Raw genomic sequence first — 18207 nt, 5'->3', positions numbered from 1 at the left:
CGGGGAAGGTGCCGCTTTACAGAGAAACAGAGGTCAGAGGCCAGGATGAAAGAGGAAAAAAAAGAAGAGTCTGGACTAGATGTCTTTAGGATCCTGTTGAGCCATAGCTAGGGCCTTTACCAGGACCAGATGCTTCATCCAGAAAATGCCTTCTCACCCCTTGCAGACCCACTCTGTGTGTTTCAGTTTAATTTTATAACATTTACTTACTTATTTTGTGTGTGCGTGTACTGGTGTTCACGTGTGGAAGTCAGCCTAACGTGTCACCATGACTGGTTCCCTCTCACTGAGGGTTCTGAGGAATTCTGCCTGGGCTCACGTACTTCAGATGGAGCCTGCTCTGAGACTTCATCTGGTTCCTCTGGTCCTGGCAGGTGCTCTGACTACATCTGCTGCTCGTTTGGGTACCGGACTCTGAGTTATGTGCACAGACACAGCAGAAAATGGAACAAAATCCCTGTCCTTGTGGAGCTCTGACCTGGGAAACCAAAAGGAATACACAAATGATAGGAAAGCCAGGACGCAGAGGAGGAACACGTGACAGTGCAGAACGAGCAGTCGGGGTGGCAGGCCACTTTTGATTTGCGTCCTTGCTGCACAGCCTGGATGACTTGCTTCTCTTTGCAGAAACTTCCGTTTTCTCATTTGTGCAATCGGGACAAAAAAAAGCCACTACCTTAGGACTTGGAGCAGGTTAATGGATAAGAGGCCCTGTCTCTCAGTGTCAACGCTGACACTTGTCACCATTGTTCTGTCCTGTAGGATGTGACCTTGTTTGGATCTCTCCTTCCTTCCTGGCATTTTATCCATGCCGGCGTTGGATTCATTCTGCCGGCGATTAAGCCTCTTCTTCCTTTCGGGCTTTCGCATCTGTTGTTCTCCTTGGTGGGCCTTCTCTTTCTCACTCTTTTGTGTCCATGCTACCTACAGAGGGGGAGGCCTTTTTGGACTAGTGCAGACGGCATCCAAAACATTCTCATGTTCAGTTGTCTTCATATCTCTTATCATCACCTGCTATTATCGATTTCTTTTTCCTCCTCCACATGAATGCAGGTTCCTAGAAGACAGATTTTTATCTTTTTTGCCCCTTGGAGCATCCCCAGCCCCAGGAACCATAACTGGCACTTTATCCTAAATGGTGACTTGGAATGAATGGATGAAGGAGGGCGAACACAAGTGTCCTGGCCTCTGCATCCTTGCTCTCCTGCGGCAGCGGGCTACCTGGTCATTCAGACTCCGTCCACCACCCCTCGGCCCTCGCGCTGGGTGCTTGCGCCCGGAACCAACTCGTACTAGCAAGACGCTTCCTGCCAGCATGGGCGGCGGCCGCGCGAGGGTCTTGCGGCTAGAGTGCAAGCGCGCGCGCGGTCCCCCGCCCGCCCCGCCCCCACACTCAGGCCCCGCCTCCATCCCCGCCCCACGCCTGTCGGCCCCGCCCAGCCCCGCCCTTGCACCAGGCCACACCCTTCTCTCCTCCCCGTCAGGCCTCAGGCCCAGTTTCCGCCGAAATGCTGCTTAGGCTCGCGGCTACGTCCTTATTCCTCAGACCCCGCCCTTATCCCCCTCCCCATCAGACCTCAGGCCGGGTCTCTGCCGGTGTGCTCCTCAGGCTCGCGGCGGCGCCCTTAGCATCAGGCCCCGCCTCGTCCCGCCCCCACCCTAGGCCACGCCCTACTCCGGTCCCCGTCAGGCCTGCCTCAGGCCTGGTTCCCCCATCGGCTCCTCAGGCTGCGGGCCTTGCCCCCGCCCACCCCCGGCACCAGACCCCGCCCTCCCACCAGGCCCCGCCCCTCCTGCCCCGCCCCCGCCGCTGCGCTCCTCTGGCCGCCGGCCCCCTCCCGCCTCATGTGGCCCGGCCCGCGGCGGCCGGCGGCTGAAAGCGCGAGGCGGCGGCGCGCGAAGCCCGGAAGGCGGCGGCCGAGGCCCAGGCGGCGGACCGGAGCGGCGGGAGCGGGCCCGGGCCGGCCCTCGAGCGGCCGCCGGCTCAGCATGCGCGCCCGCCGGGGGCTGCTGCGGCTGCCGCGCCGCTCGATGCTCGCCGCGCTCTTCTTCTTCTCGCTGTCGTCTTCGCTGCTCTACTTCGTCTATGTGGCGCCCGGCATAGGTAGGAAGGCGACCCCGCGGCCGCCCCACGCCCCTTCCCGCCGCGGCCCGCGCCGCCGCCCCGGCCGGCCCCGCGCTCCGTGACTCGCCGTTTCCTGCCGCGCCGCCCCGCAGCTTGCCCGCACGCGCGGCCTCCTCCCTGACGCAGCCGCCCGCGCCCCCCGCGGCCGCGCGTTGCCGCTGCCCAGACCCGGCGGGGCTGCGGGCTGCGCGCCCCTTTCCCCTCCCCCTCCGCCTTCCCCGAGCCCGCTGCTTGCCCGCTGCTCGCCCACGGCTCCTCGTAGCGGACCGGACCTGCTCTGGGGACCGATGGGAAGTTTGAATTGGCCCTGGAGGAGGTGCTGTGACAGGGGCCTTGGGGAAAACGGTGCCAGGTGGAAGGGAGGGGGCGCGCAGAGAAGAAACGGAATGGGTAGCGATTCTCCTCCAAGGCCCGCCCTGTAGAGGGGGAGATGGCCTGGGGAGGAAAACCAGCCCTTCCCGGAACAGAAGGGAAGCTGATGGGAAGGCAGAGGCAGCGTGAGGGTTAAGGGCAGAGGACACTGAGGTCAGATGTCCTGTATGACCTTGGGCCCTCAGCTTCTCTCCTCTGTAAAATGGGGGCACGAATCCCAGCCTCACCAGGTTTTAAAGAGCGGAGGTCCATAAATGCCCTTTGAAGCTTTTATCTCCATAGCGGACGCCCAGAGTCTTCGAAATAAATAAATAAAAACCTGCTGTTACAGGTAGTTTGGGGGACAGAAGGAAAAAGGTTTAAGGAATGCGACTTGTCTGCCTTAGTGTGGTCTTGGAGTTCTGGAGAAAACTTCAGCCCATGGTGAAAAATGAGAAGATGCTGTTGGGGGTGGGGCCGATTGCGAGAATTCTGGATGGTTGAGATGGGTGCCGCCGTGGGGAAGTGCCTTTGAGATCGTAGTAGTAAATGCTGCTATTCCCTGTTGACCTGGCAACTCTGAACTGGCAGAGAAATTTCCAGAGAGAGAGTGGGAGGTTCTCCCCTGATTATTCTTTTAAAGCTTGTTTCACTTGATGGTTAAATGTTGGTGTTTCATACTGTCAGCCTCATCTGGGAAGCTGGAAGAGCCAACATGAGATTGTCCTGACTGACTTGGTGAGCAGCCACCCCACTAGGGATGTATAATTATTGTGGCTTGTTAAGCTTGCTAAGTAAAAGGACAGGAATTCTGGCTGCACAAGAATAGATAACTAATTAGTGGAATTAATTGAGAAGAGAGCTCATTAGCGAATAGGACATTAGATTCTCATAAAAATGGGTGTAAATTGATGGGTTTAAACCTAGAGGCATCTCCCAGCCAGATCTTCGTTTTTACCTTTCGTGAAAGTGGCAGGTGTTTCTGGTCTGTGTCTTTATATCCCCTGTATCTCCATGGTGATCACCTTTTGATAAGGGTAGAAGCCAGACTCTCCAACAGAAATTAAACTTACAGACTTCATATTTCTCAATAGTAGATTTTAGGTCAGTGAATCCCCTGTATTACCACCATGCTTAGGATCCCAAATCCTGTGTCACTGCAAGATGAAGCACTTGGGATTTCATTAGTAGCTTCTTAGAAGTATGAGAGCAGATCTATTGTGGATTCAAAGTGTGTTTGTTGGTAGAGAATAGGAACAGCTGGGCTGGGATGTGGCTGGGTGGTAGAGGACCATCTAGCATTGTGCAAGGTCCTGGGTTTGATACCTAGCACTGCAAACAAGAAGAAGAGATGGGGAGAATCAGTAAAAAGGATGAATCTTAGGAGTCACATAACCACAGTTACATTTAGCTATTTGGCTGTCTTATTTATCTTGCCTTTTAGAAAAAGATTTATGTTTTATGTGTAGGGATGTCTTGTTTGCATGTATGGCTGTGCACCACATGCATGCAATGCTTTTGAAGACCAGAAGAGGGCATCGGATCCCCAGAACTGAAGTTACCAGATGGTTACAGTTACAGCCACCATGTGGATGCTAGCAACCAAACCTGGTTCCTCCCCAAGAGCAGCAAGTGTTGTTCGTTGCTGAGCCATCTCACCATCCCCTTCCATGCCCTCCTTGTTAATGAACTTCATTTTTCAAATGTCTAGCTTTCAACTGTGCTGTGGTGAATCTTTCCCAAAGGGTGAGGCAGTCTAGAGAACGCAAGGGTTTATGAGCCTTTGGATATAAAAACCTTATCTGAGATGGTTATAAAAATAATCTTAAGTTGTGTATTGTGGTACATGCCTTTAATTCCAGCACTTAGGAGGCTGAAGCAAGAGGATCTCACTGAGTTTGAGGTCAGCCTTGTCTACATAGTGAGACAATAGTGAGTTCCAGGACAGCCGGGACTACATAGACCTTGTCTCAGAAACTTAAAAAAAAAAAAGAGAGAGAGAGAGAGAGAGCTTAGAGGCTTGGAGAGATAGCTTAGTGATTACAAGCACTGGTCGTTCCAGAGGACCTGAGTTCAATTCCCAGTCGATACATGGCAGCTCACAACTATTGTGACTCTGATTCTAGGAGATCTATCACCCTCTTTTGGCCTCTGAAGGCACTAGGTATGCACATGTATAGTGCACAAACATGCATGTAGGCAAAATACCCATACACATACAAAAGATTAATTTATTTTTTATTTTGAGACAGGGTCTCTGTATAGGCCAGACTGTCCCAGAACCCAACAGACATCTGCCTGTCTCTACCTCCTGAGTGCTATGATTAAAAGCGTGTGCCACTATATCAAGCCACCTAAAGAACATAAAGTTGAACCATATGAAATTTTATCTTGTAGGCAGGGTATCGACCATAGTTCAATCTAGTACATTTCCAAATAGTGACAGGTCTGTTTTTTTGGTACTTGGAAAGTGGCAGACCTGAACTTCCTCCCAGATATCCCTCTCACCCTGCACCCTCCCAGTCATTGCTTTTGACTCACTTTGTAGTCCTTATGACCATGTGCTCCAGGGCTAAGAGACATCACTACACCCAGAGTAGATCACAACTTAGTGAGACTCTATATCCCAAAACAAACTGGAAACTGGAGAAATGGCTCAGCAGTAAGAGCATTTGCTGCCCTTCCAGAGGACCTGATTTTGACTCCCAGCACCCACATGGGGAGGCTCACAACTGCTTGTAACATTCTTTAGGGGATCTCAAGTCCTCTTCTGGCCTAAGGTACCTTCATGTGTATAGCACATGCATGCATGAACACACACAGATACATATCTGCACATAAATAAAAAGGATAAATACATTTTTAAAAAGCCTGAGGCTAGAATTCAGCATTAGAGTTTTCACTTAGCATGTGTGAGGTCTTGGCCTCGATCCCCATTTGGGCAGCTGAGAGTTGGAAAAGAAGAGAAAGGGAGAGGTATTCAAGATGTGAGCTCCCCTCCCTTGAAGCCCTTCTTCACAGCTTGAGGAATGCTTCTTTCTTATCACTTTTACCTGCAGTGTTGACATACCCTCTTTTCTGGAGAAAACTTTGATCTTATTTATGACCCTCTGACTAGAGGAATTTCAGAGCTCAGAGTACTTCCAGCCCGACAGGTCCTTTAAAGGAGAATGGACTTGAGCTGCTAATAGAAGCAGATACAAAGTGCTGGTCTGAAAACATCTTAATAACTTTATGGTCCCTTCATTTGACAGGAGGGTAGAGCCACTGACCTCTGCCAATCATTACAACAGGAACCTTTGAGAGAGATGCTGCAAGCAGTTAAGGCTAACTGAGCACTCTACTGAAATTGTACTGTTTGAAGTTGTGTTTTGCCATTTCAACCAATTTTTCTCTGCTTTGACAGCTGAAGAAAGGAAGTGGGTAATGGTTTTCCCGTTTGGTCTGCTCATTCCCAGGGATAGTTTGATTGTGGCTAGTGTTTGAGAGACAAGAAAGAACCAGTTGTTCAGATCCCTCCTGATTTGACCAAATAACTTTGAGGAAGTCATTTGGTTTTGGTTTCTCTCATTTGGGGTGTGTGTGTGTGTGTGTGTGTGTGTGTGTGTGTGTGTGTGAGAGAGAGAGAGAGAGAGAGAGAGAGAATTGAGGGCTCAGTGAGTGAATCATGACCTGAGTTTGATCCCATGTTGTAGAAGGAGCTCTGGCTTTTATAATCTCCCCATGGCATATAATAAATAAATAAGTAAATAAATGTAATAAAAATTAGGGGGATCAAGACAGGACAGGGTTTTACTCACTGTAGCTTAGGTAAACCTTGAACTTTCCATTCTTCTGCCTATGCTCCTTGAATGTCTGGGATTATAGGCCTTTGTGTTAAAAAAAAAAATTATACTTTGCTGGGTGGTGGTGGCACAAGTCAGCACTCAGGAGGCAGAGGCAGGTGGATCTCTGTGAGTTCAAGTCCAGCCTGGTCTACAAAGCGAGTTCCAGAATAGTCAGGGCTACACAGAAAAACCCTGTCTCCAAAACCAAAACAAACAAAAATTATATCTCAATCAAGCTAATGAATGATTTAGTATATGGAACGCTGGTAGTTTGTTGACATTCTAAAAAAATATTGGATTCTAAAAAAAATGATTATAGAAAAAGTACATGTTTTACATAATCAAATAGAGTTTTTTCTAATAAGCTGTTCAGATTTGTTCAGAAATGTTCAGATTTCCTTCACTCTGTTATGGCAGGGAAACCTTTTGTTGTCACTGTCTTCAAAATGCCCTCTGAATGTCTCCTCTTCACACACGGGTTTCTGGAGGAGATACAGTGGGGTATAGGGACTATTTTGCTTTAGAAAATTAAGCACCTTCTCCTATTAAGACTCTTTCCCCATCAGGGTTCCTTTTCCAACTCAGACTCACAAGATTGTGATTTTGGGGACATGGTCTCGTGTAGCCCAGGCTGGCCTCAGACTCTCCATGTGGCCAAGGATGAACTGCACTTCTGAGCCTTCTTCCTCCACCTCCCAAGTTCTGGACAGATGTCTTTGAATACAGTGCCCTGCATCCCTTCTTAGGAGGAGTCTGTATGTGGAGGGCAGGCTGGATTTCAGAAGGAACAGTTCCCCTGCTGTCAGGGCGTGCGGTGGCCATGTTTTCAGTCCTTTCTGCAGAGTTCTTGCCGTCTAAGAAAGAAGGTCTTAGATTTAGAGTGAGTGAGCTGGGCTTTGGCAGTGAGAAAGGTGGGTCTGCTTCTTATACCTGCCTGGTCAGGATCATGACAGCCAGGAGGGAGGGGGCTCTCTTGCCATGTCTTTCTAGAGTTCTTTGGGAGAGTGGCAATCAAAAGCCACAGTTGCCAAGATGCTACTGACTCACCTGGTCCCCTTGATTGGGCTTTTGTGACTGTTAAAGTGGAGGGACATACAACCATTCAAAGGAAATTAGTGAGGAATGGAGAGCTGCTGAGATCTGTCAGGAGTAGCCGGAGTAGAGGTGAAGCTAAGTAGATAAGGGCTAATCACAAGCCAGCAGGGTGGGTGTGGGCAGAGAGGCGGCCTCCAGTCATCCTTTAAGAGCTATCAGGGAAGCCACAGTCATTCCTCAGGTCCCAGGAACTATTTTTTTTTTTTTGTAGATCACTGAGACAAAAGGAATTAAGAAAGTGGCTCAATAAGTTGGCATTTGCATGTCTGTCTTGTTCCCAGATGTGGTCAGTTCTGACTACAGCTTTCATTTCAGCCAGACTGAGCTACACTTGCCCAGACTTAAGAATTGGATGTCCCAGGGGCACACATGCCATACAAATGATGGCAAGATCGGTTGCAAGAAACACATAGAAATGGAAGACAGTGTGTCCTGAAGGGCCAAGTCATCTTGTCACCAGGTTGTTTTGTGACATCCCTCTTGTGTATTTTCAGATCCGGGATAGTTTGGAAGCTGGGAGGGCAAAGTATTTCTACCCCTGTGGTCCCTTTATGGGGAAGGTTTTGTGTTTCTATTCTGATGGGGATGGATACGTGGAAGAGAATTTTAAGATCTTGGAGTCAACCAGATCTGGTTGAAAGCTGAATAATACTGTCACTCATCAGTCTGTGGATGGGGGTTGTGGTGCTGGAGGACCCGGACATGTAGGGGGCCTGGAGCAGGAAAAAGTAAGAGACTCGTAGGAGATGAGTGGCACCTGCAGGCCCAGCTGTGGAGGATGAGTCTTAGTTGAGATGGCAGCTATACCTCTGTTCCAGTCAGCCATGATTTCAAGGGCACTTCATTCTCCTGTCCCCCACCTGTCCAGAGAGGAGACTGGCTCTCTGTGTGTCAGAGTTAAATTGGAACGTGGGTGTAAAACGGCTTGACCTAGAGCTGGGCCCAAAGCCCCTTATGTTTGTTACTGTTCCTGACGCAGATGGCCGGTGCTCTAACTTCATTGGGATCGAGCACCATTCACACTTAGATGCAAAACTTGCTGGATCTTCTCTCCTGTGGACTGAAAAAACTGGACTGTAGAATAGAGTCACTTTCTGACCCAAGGTCGCATGAGCCCCTTGCCCTTTTCTGGGTGCTGGGGAGAGAGCCTGGGGTCTCACAGATCCTAGGCAAGCTCACTACCAGAGAGCTCCGCCCTAGCCCCCAGAACTCGTATTCCCTGGGGAAACTGCTGCTGCACGTTTGGACAAGGGTTTGTGTGTGATTCCCATGCTTTTTGAGGTGCTGTTGCTTGAGGACATTGGCCTGGCATATAAGACTTGGAATCTACACTGAAGTCTGTCTTGGAAATCACTGTGATAGAGTCTGTCCTGTGTCAGATAGAAAAGAACTACAAAGGATGGTTTAGGTATCCCTGGGATGTAATCTGTCTTGTTCTCATCTTTTGCCCTGGGGTCATCTTTAAATTTTAATATGCAGAGAGGAGTCTTGCTTTCTCACAGCCCCTCATCCAACTTCTCAGCAGCAAACAGGGCCCTTTGCACTTTTCCTCCAGTCCCAGCATAGTGGATGTGAACTGAAGAGTATTGCCTTTGGACCCACAGCTTTTTCTATGGTACCTTTGTGTGACGAGCATTCAAATGGGATCCTCCCATGAATTCAGTTTCTCCAAGCATGGGCGGCATCTTAAATAATTCAGAGAGTTGGCCCTTCTCAAATTCCCCTCTCCCCCCTTCCCTTTGTTAGCTTGGGTAAGCAGTTGGTTGCCCTGGGGTATTGTTCCTCTTCTGGTGACTCTGACGCTGCCTGTGGAAGGAACCTGACCATTGTGCCCAGGTGCTTTAGTTACCTGCAGTAGCGAGAGGAATCGCTCTTTGAGGTAGGGAGTGGCCTAATTACGGAGATGAGCTGTGGGTGTGGAGTGGTCGAAAAGCAAGCACACAATTGGGCTGTAAATTAATCTCTGTGCTGGTGGGCACAATTCTTTGTTGTTTTTAATAAACAGTCGAAGACGTTGTAATAAATTCCAGTAAGCAGAACTGTTTTCATTCTCCAGGTGTTCTGAACACTATAATTTATAGGCATTTAAACCTATTGTTTAATTCTGTGTTTAGTAAAGTAGGAGCTTGGAAAGATGAGAAAAGAGAAATGTATTTTCCTCTCATAGAACTGCTGATTGTGAAGGTTCTGCTTTTTATTTTTATTTTTTATTTTTTTGAAAAAGCATTATGTAGACCAGGCTGGCCTTGAACTCAGAGATCCACTTGGTGTCTGCTTCCTGAATGCTGGGATTAAAGGTGTTACCATGACGAGCCTAGAAGTTATGCTTAAAAAACTTTTTTGTTGTTGTTGTTGACAGTTTGATGTAGCTCAAGTTGGCTCAAGTTTGTTTTGTTGAGTATGACCTTGGCCTCCCATCCTCTTGCCTCTTCCTCTCTGGCAGGTATGTGCCACCATGTCTGACCCAGAGCTGTGTGTGCTACACAAGCACTGTACCAATAAGCGCCCTTTTGTCTGGTTTTTAGATGGGGTCTCTCTGTGTTGATCAGGCTGGCCTTGAACTCAAGGTCCTCCTGTCTGCAGGGATCACAGCTGTGAGCCACTGTATCTCACTGTATACAGGAGCTGACTTCTTAGGCAGTTAAGGACAGAGCCTATGTAGATTGTGAACTAGTCATGGAGCTCTGGTCACCCCTCCCTTGAATGGACATTACTCAGGACCTGTGTTCTCTTTCCTGTTTCGGCACCTGATATGCTGCTCAAAAATGACCAGTCTCAGTAAAGATGACCTTAGTCTCCACCTGATTACCACCATAAAAGCTATAAAAGCCCACTGGGCAGGGCAGCCGGACAGTACTCCTCCCTTGGAGCCCTTCCCACACTTGGGAATTTTTTCTCACGTTTCCTTAATAAAACTGCCATTCATTCTGCTCACTCCATGTTCCTGTTTCCTCATTCTTGGATGTGAGACAGCAAACTTGGATGCTGCATCCTAGCTTCCCGAGTTGAGCTCACCAAGAGAAAGACTCATCTCACGAAAACAGCCACATCAAGCTAAGGATTTCTACTTTTATGCCTTTATACATGAAGCCTAAAGTGTTCATGCTCAGTTTATGTTTTGGATCAGTGAGTCATTTGTGATGGTCAGAAAACAGTATTTTCCTACATAACACTGCTGCATATTTGTGTTAGCTAAACCTTGATTGTCATTCAGAAGAATGACACAATTGTCGATTTTAGGAAGACTGACTTGTTTTGCATTCTGGGGGGGTCTCTGATTTTGCACATAGGTAGGGTTCCACTATCCCATTATGCCCATAGCCCTTGGAAAATTCTGAAATAAAGTATTTGGATGGAAAATTTTTAAAGATTTATTTATATGTATGTATGTTGTATGTGAGAGAGTGTCCAGGGAGGTCAGGTCAGGCATTCATGAGTCACCTGGTGTGGGTGCTGGGAACCCAACTCCAGTCTTCTGATAGAGCAGTGAGTGCTCTTAACCACTGAGTCATCTCTTCAGTTCCTGGATCAGGATTTGGGTTTTCTGTTTTACCTTAGAAGAGTTCTACACCTTTTTTTACTTGACTTATAAAACTTTTTATCTGAGGAAGTCGAACAAGATAGACCAGAAATGACAGGCTAACTCCCTCATCCATCAAATCCAGGGCCTCAGTGGGTAGACCAGTACTGAGCCACACGGCACGTAGCCACGGGATGACTGAATAATTTACAGTGTACTGCTTATATGTTTGTTTCAAGACTGGCCTCCAAGTTTGGGTAGTGGAGGGTGTGTTTGAACTCCTTATCCTCTTGTCTCTACCTCCTTAATGCTGGGAGGAGCCACCATATGTGCCCTCTATGAATTGTATGTAAAAGCATTTGGTCTTTAAAATAAACACTCATTTTTCTCTGCATCCTCACAGGAATGATAGGGGCATTTTCCGGGTTGTAATTTTCCTGCGTCCGGATTGGTAGAAAGCACTTCCCTGCTTGATGAGGGAAGAAACCCATTAAGTCCCTGTGTGGTGGTGTATGCCTATAATTCAAGCACCCCCTACACAAGAGGCAGGCGGATCTCTGTGAGTTTGAGGTCAGCTTGGTCCACAGAGTGAGTTCTAGGTCAGCCATGTCTGTCAGTGAGGCCCCAGGTAGCTAATGGTGATCCTTTTTTCTCTTGCCCTTTCCTCCCAAGTGCTGTATGGCTTGGGCTACCATGTCTGGTTTCATGCAGTGCTGGGAATTGAACCCAGGACTCTGTGCTTAGTGGACAAGTACTTGCCAACTGGCTACATACCTAGCCCCCAGTTTTTTTGTTTTGTTTTCTTTTTTTAAAGGCAGGGTCCCTCTCTGTATTCCTGGCTGGCCTGGAACTATGTAGCCAAGGTGACCTGGAACTCATAGAGATCCACCTGCTTCTGCCTCCTATGTGCTGGAATTAAAACTGTTTGCTGCCAGGCAGTGATAGCGCACACCTTTAATCCCAGCACTCAGGAGACAGAGGCAGCCAAATCTCTGTGAGTTTCAGGCCAGCCTGGTCTACAGAGTGAAGTCAGGACAATCAGGGTTATTTAGAGAAACTCTGTCTGGAAAAACCAAAAGAAAAAAAAAAGAAAAGAAAAAAAAGAAAGAAACCTGTCTTCAAAAGAAAAGGCACGTGGTAGGAGTGAAATGTATCTCATTCTGCTTTCAGTTTTCATTTCCCCATTGGTACTCAGCATCTTCTGTGCTGGCTGGCCACTTGTGTAATACTTGGAATGACATTAAACCCTTCTCAGATGTAAGATTTTTATGTATTTACTTTTACTCTGTGGCTTGTCATTGTCATTTTCCTAACAGTGTGTTTTGAGGCACAAAAGGTAAAATAATTTAGTTTTATTTTCAGTGCTAGGCCTTAAGTCTAGAGCCTACCTGTGAATGGTGGCTTACATTGGTTAAGCCGAGGCAGAATTGCTTCAGTTCAAGACCAGAGTCAAACACTGGGCTACAGAGTAAGACCTTGTTTCAAAACCCAGCTAAGAGAGTGGAAACCTCCATCTGCTGTTATTGCCTTGTCAATGTTGACACTTTTGCTTCTTGACTAAGGTCTGAGATTGCTAATGAGTTTTTGAAAGGGCTAGAGTGAAGGTTTCTTTCTCATGATCTACATGTCCTTTTTTTGGCTACATGATTTCTCTCTGTGTAGCCCTGGCTGTCCTGAAACTCTCTCTGTAGACCAAGCTGGCCTTGAACTCACAAAGATCCGCCTGCTTCTGCCTCCCAAGTGTTGGGATTAAAGGCATATACCTCCACCACCTGGCATATTCTTAGTTGTTTTAAGACATGGTTTTATGTAGCCCAGACTTGTCTCAAACTGGTATCAGTCCTCCTGCCTCAGTCTCTCTCAGTGCCAGGACTGCAGGCGTGCCCTCTGTGATGGCCGATTTCAGGCTGTTTCTAAAAGGTTCATCTGTTTGCCAAACCTGAAATATTCCATCCAGTGTTTTAAGTGTTGGAAGCATCCTGTGACCACTTATGATGTTTTCTCTTTACTGATTATTTTGTTCAGTGGGACCAAAATATAACTCAGCATATTAACATTCTGAATGTTATTCTCTAACAATTCGTGCAAGACAAGGCTATTACATTTTTACGTGAGAGACAGTACAGTTTCTGGGTTAAACAAATAGTGGGATTTGAAAAATGAAGTCCATTATCTGTGCCCACCTGTATTTTCTAAATAGCAAGTTCTTTAACCCTGAGCCACCTCTCTAGCCCTAAGATTTGCTTTTTTATTTATGCGTATGTGTGTCTGAGTATGTATGTAGAGGTCAGAAGAGGAAGTCAGATCCCCTGGAGCTGGAGTTACCAACAGTTGTGAAGCCACCCCACAGGAGTGCTGGGGACTGAACTCAGGTCCTCTGGAGAAGCAGTGCTCACTCTTACCCCCGAAGACATCCTCCAGCTCTTCAAGTCTGTAAATAGAGGGTAATGACAGCACACCACTGTAATTGCAGTACTTGGGAAGCAGAGACAGGACTGAGGGTGCAAGGCCTTTCCAGAGCTACATAGTGAGACCTTGTCAGAGTGACACTTAGTAGGTGCTCAGAAAGCATTGTCTTGCGTCATGAACCTGCTGCCTGTCCCTCCAGCACTTTTCCAACAGACCAGCTTAGGACTGTTTCCACTACAGCAGCTCTGTGCTACTGGCCCAGGCTTCTCAATCAACATGAAGGTCATGGACCTTGATGCTCTTGGTCACTGCTGTAGCCCTGCTTCCCATACTATCAGATGCTGAGGAAGTACTTGTTGGCAAGTATTGGGCAGTGAAGGTGAACAGATTTGAGGTTCTGAGTGTTCCTTGTAGCTGGAGCACATTGGCGCTCGCACTACTAGTAAACCTTCAAGGCAAGGAACTCAATTAAGAACATTATGGATTTGTAAAAATGCTGATTGCGATCAAAAATATGAATCATAGTACAGTTTCAGATTTATCATGCCCACTGAAGTCAGATGCTTGCTGGCTGTATGAAGGACAGGTTGAGGGCTCTTGCAAGTGGGAGGTTCTCCCTGAACCCCCAGTTTAGGACTCAAGATGGGTTTAACCATGCTTTCAAGTCACAATAAAGCACAGAATATATACAGTGTGTGAAGGCTATGATGCTGTCCACCACAAGTGAATGCAATGTTGTTTTGTTTTAACGTTAACCTGGAGTCTTTAAGGTAAAATAATCAATAAACATAAGGACACAGTCCACCCTGACTTAGAGTACAAGCTGCTGTGGGCATCATTTCTAGTTTTAATTAGAGGAATACTTAGGTCAATGGTTCCCATGTTTCCAGGCTTTGTCTTTGGGATTCACTGCCTGTCATCCCTCTGAGTTCGTTTTTTAGTCAAGATTCACTGTGGTTCAAGCTGGCCTGGAACTCATGACAATCCTCCTGCCTCAGCTTCTAGGGTGCTATAATTACACATGTACCTTACCATGCCCAGTCCAAAGTGTGCTTCAAGAGGCAGTTTTTGCATAGGCTCTGGAGTTAGTTCTCTGAGGGAGAGTGAAGAACCAAGCCCTTTATGAAACTCCAAGTCCATGTGAGAAGCGTGTCCTCATGGGAGCTACACTCCCATGCTCTGTACGAATGAGTGCAAGGTAGGAAGAGCTCCCTTCCATTGCAGTAAGGCCAGGGCCCATCCCTTGAGTTATCTGCAGGGCAGCTGGCTTCCCCACTGTGAGGTTCTGGCCTGCACTAACAGTCTGAGTGAGAATCAGGAAAGGGGAGGAAGTCAAAAGTTGGTTTGGCATTTGTTTAATTTTGTTTTGCTGTTGACTTGGGAGTCTGGCTTCTTTTCATTCTGGTTTAAAATATTAGGAGTCTTAAGATTTATAGGAATTAGAATATTTGGATTTGTTGGAATTTGATTTGGCACTAGGGAAGATTAACTCAAGGTTAAGAGCTACTTTAGGGGTTGGCTTTGGGCTCAAGCTAATTTGTTTCCTTAGTAATGACTTTATTATAGAATACTTCAAAGCTACAATAAAATGAATAGTATAGTGGACCTCTATGATGTGACTAGGGACTTACCATGAAATAAAGTGGAAGGGCCAGAAGAGCCCCTCCCTGCCCCAACATAAAGCAGAATGCAAGCCAGGGATCCGCTCTTCTGTAACCTGGACTTTTGAAGCTTTGAGTGACTGGCTTCATTCCTTCAGATGGCCTGTGATCTCAGGTGCCATCTGTGAAAAAGGATGACAGACAATGGATAAGCCTGCAGGGACAGCAGGAAGATTGAAAGATCGTATGGGATGCTTGAAGTCCAGTACCAGTTCAGACAAATGTCCCCCTTACTGTCCCTGTGCCTTAACTACCATACTCAGAGGAAGAGATCTGGGTAGGTGAGTGGGAAGCTTCCTGCCTATAGATTAGAATCTGTAGTGAATGTTGCACGTAGGGCCTGAAGCTCTTGGTCTCAGTGAAATTCCTGTCACTCCAAGCCTTCACTTGAACCCTTGTAATTCAGAACTTCTGCAGGGGCCATGTCTTCCCAGGCTGTGGTGAACCTGGAGGGTGAAGGGACCTGTGTCCCGGAGGCTCTGCTTTCGAGTACAGCACCTGTGTACTGGCATGCCCTTGGCCCTTCCTTTGAGAAGCTGTTGCTAATTTCTGCTGTGCTTAATTTACACCGGCCTTGAGCAGAGCCAAGTCTGTACTTGCAAGGGAAAAGGCCTGCAGAAGCACCTGCCAGCCAGGCTCTGGCTCTTGTGGTTTTTGTTCAAGATCATTGCCCAACAGCCACCAGTTAAACACCACAGATCTAATTTTAGTGTTATTAGGCCTGCTAACTTATTAGTGCAAATTAAAACAGTAAACCAGATGGCACGGTCAGAGCTGATGCTTCAGGTATGCATTGTATGTTGGAAAACAGACTCTTCATTGAATTGTGCCGCTAGCCAGGAGACTGTTGATGTGAGCTGTGTCATCAGACATGGACCGTTCTGGAGTGAATCATGTTTGATTAGGTTTTAACACATGTTGCCATTCTTGTTCACTTGGAACAATCTTTTTAAATCATTAAGTCAACTTTAAGAGTGGTAAAGGGAAATGACGCTGACTTATGCATACCCATCTCTGTCACCACGTTCATTTCTTTGTTTTCTTCTATGAACACAGATACGTGAAGGCTGAGGTAAAGAAGGGCAACAATTGAGTCAGTGCTGGACTTCTGTAGAAAAGTCTTACAGGCTTGCTCACTTTTCTTTCTGTCTCTCTTTCTTGTTCCTTCTTTTTAGTTTGAATTGTTTTTATATAGCCAAGGTTTGAGCTCTGGATCTCCAGCCTCTGCCCTCAAAACGGCCTCTTTGCTGTAGTCTTTTCCAGAATAGTTGTTTCTCTGTTACAACTATAAATACAGTGTCTGGATATAAGATTATTTCTGGTAAGGGATTTTTTGATATGGAAAACATAAAGTGTGTTGTCTTTATTGGTATATAAAACATGTGACCCTTTGGTCTCAAATCTACTTAATTTCATTCCTAAATACTATTGAAAAAGTTAAGGAGAATCTCAGATTCCAATGAATGGTGTGACACTCTGGGGTTAATTTAATGTGGATGTTTAACAGTTTATCTCCTCCTTTGGTTAGTCCAACAAAGCATAGATCCTGTGTGGGTCTGGCGATTGTTGTGTTCTTTGGTCGGTCTGAGCAGGGGCCCTTTTCGGGATTAGGAAGCTGTCTGGGGATGAGTCACGCTGTTGCTTGGTTTCTGTTGTTTTGAGCTGGAACCAAAGGGCCAGTGTTCTGCTGCCTGTGTTTCCTTTCTCTTGTCCTACACTGCTGTGGGGGCAGTGGCCTGGCTTGTCCCTGGGTCTGTGGCTGCAGGAGTAAAGCTCAGTTGGGGTAGACTTTCCAGGGTGTTGGCTTTCCCGTTCTTGCAATTACTCAGGATATCGCCACACTTCTGAGTTGTTGGAGATGATTGGCTTGAGGTCAGATGAGCTGCTTTCTTTTCCCATCCCTTTTAAGAATATCAGTGTGTACCATAAGAATGCCATTGATGGAGTGCACTTTCTTGTCCATAAAGGTGATTATATTAATTTATTGTGTAGTTAATTTTGCCACAGCATGAAGTAAATAGTTTTAGAATTCATGATATCATGTAAAGTTGTTTAATAAAAAAAACAAAAACAAAAACAAAGCATTTACCAGGGGAGGGAGGGGTAGACACAAGTTTCACTAATGACATAAGTTAAAAAGAGAACCCTAATGCTAAGTGAGGTGACTTACGGGGTAAAAGTACCTGCCACCAAGCCTGGTGACTGCAGTTCAATCACCAGGACTCACACGAACCCAAAAAAGTTTGAAATGCGAAATGGTTAGGAAACACCATGAACATGGCTCATGAAAACATCTTGAAGTTTGCTCATGGAAGTAGCATGCAAAGGGATGTGCCTGATTGTACTGTGGCGAGAGTTCTCTGAAGTGGCAAGTGGGTACACTTGGACTGGCATCGTGGCTGTGTGAGTGTGTGCATGTCAGTGAGCCTATTCAGATGGACTGCTCCCTAGGGACCGAGTTCTGCTCACATTATTCCCAGAAATTTCAGTTGTTTTAGAATAAACTTGCATTTTCAAAACCAACATTCTAGGTGGACTGTAAGACAAAAATGTGTTCTATTTGAATAGTATGTGAAAATGATTTAAACTATTTACTTATGCATATGTGTATGTGCCTGTGTGAGTTTTATGTGCACCGTGTGCATGCAGAGACCAGAAGAGGCTGTCAGAGCTCTGGGCTGGAGTTTGATATGGCTGCGGGTTGTGGGTTCCTAAGTGCGTGCTCCTCAGCACTGGGTGGCTGCTGCAGTGCCCAGCAGTTCTTTCTGTTGAGTGACACGGGCTCTCTCTTCCTGCAGACTCTTCCAGAGTGTGTTTTTCAAACAAACAAACAAACAAACAAGCAGATACCCAAAAGGAGACTTAACCATTATCATTAAGAAGTTAACAGTAATCTTGACTGACATCTAGTCCTCAGATCCGTAAGGGTGTGGGGGAGAGTTCTTGGGATCAAACCCAGTGCTTTCATGCTTGCTAGGCAAATGCTCTACCACTGACTTGTACCCCCAGACCACTCTATTAAAGTTTAACAGTTACCTGAACAATGTCCCTTTGCTATCACAGGATCTAGGTCACAGTCATTGTGTTTACTTGTCCTGTTTCTTTGGCCCCCTGGAAAAGTTCCTCAATTCTCAATTTTCATGACCATGACATTGTTGATCTTTGATGAAAAGCCATGTGCTCCGTACAGGTCTTTCACATTGAGTTTGTCTGATGTTC

At 46.8% G+C, this 18207-nt stretch overlaps 1 protein-coding gene and 1 long non-coding RNA gene across 2 annotated transcripts in view; one reads left to right on the top strand and one right to left on the bottom strand.

The window, feature by feature from the left end:
* Positions 1-271: 271 nt before the first annotated feature.
* LOC119087806 lies at positions 272-1649 on the bottom strand. The gene is made up of 2 exons (XR_005091281.1): positions 1577-1649; positions 272-1057 (listed from the first exon to the last, which is right to left on the bottom strand). It is a non-coding gene; the product is annotated as an uncharacterized LOC119087806 (long non-coding RNA).
* A 187-nt stretch (positions 1650-1836) lies between these two features.
* The window catches only part of B4galt5 (beta-1,4-galactosyltransferase 5), a 52982-nt gene continuing 36611 nt past the window's right edge, over positions 1837-18207 (top strand). Inside the window, exon 1 of the mRNA XM_028868566.2 lies at positions 1837-2104. Coding sequence (XP_028724399.1) covers positions 1846-2104 — 259 coding nt within the window. The 5' untranslated portion in view covers positions 1837-1845. The remainder of the gene's footprint in view (positions 2105-18207) is intronic.

Source organism: Peromyscus leucopus, chromosome 4, assembly GCF_004664715.2.
Source record: "Peromyscus leucopus breed LL Stock chromosome 4, UCI_PerLeu_2.1, whole genome shotgun sequence".
Lineage (NCBI taxonomy): Eukaryota > Metazoa > Chordata > Mammalia > Rodentia > Cricetidae > Peromyscus > Peromyscus leucopus.
Note: the sequence above shows the minus strand (reverse complement) of the source record. Positions and strands in the feature narration are given on the sequence as shown.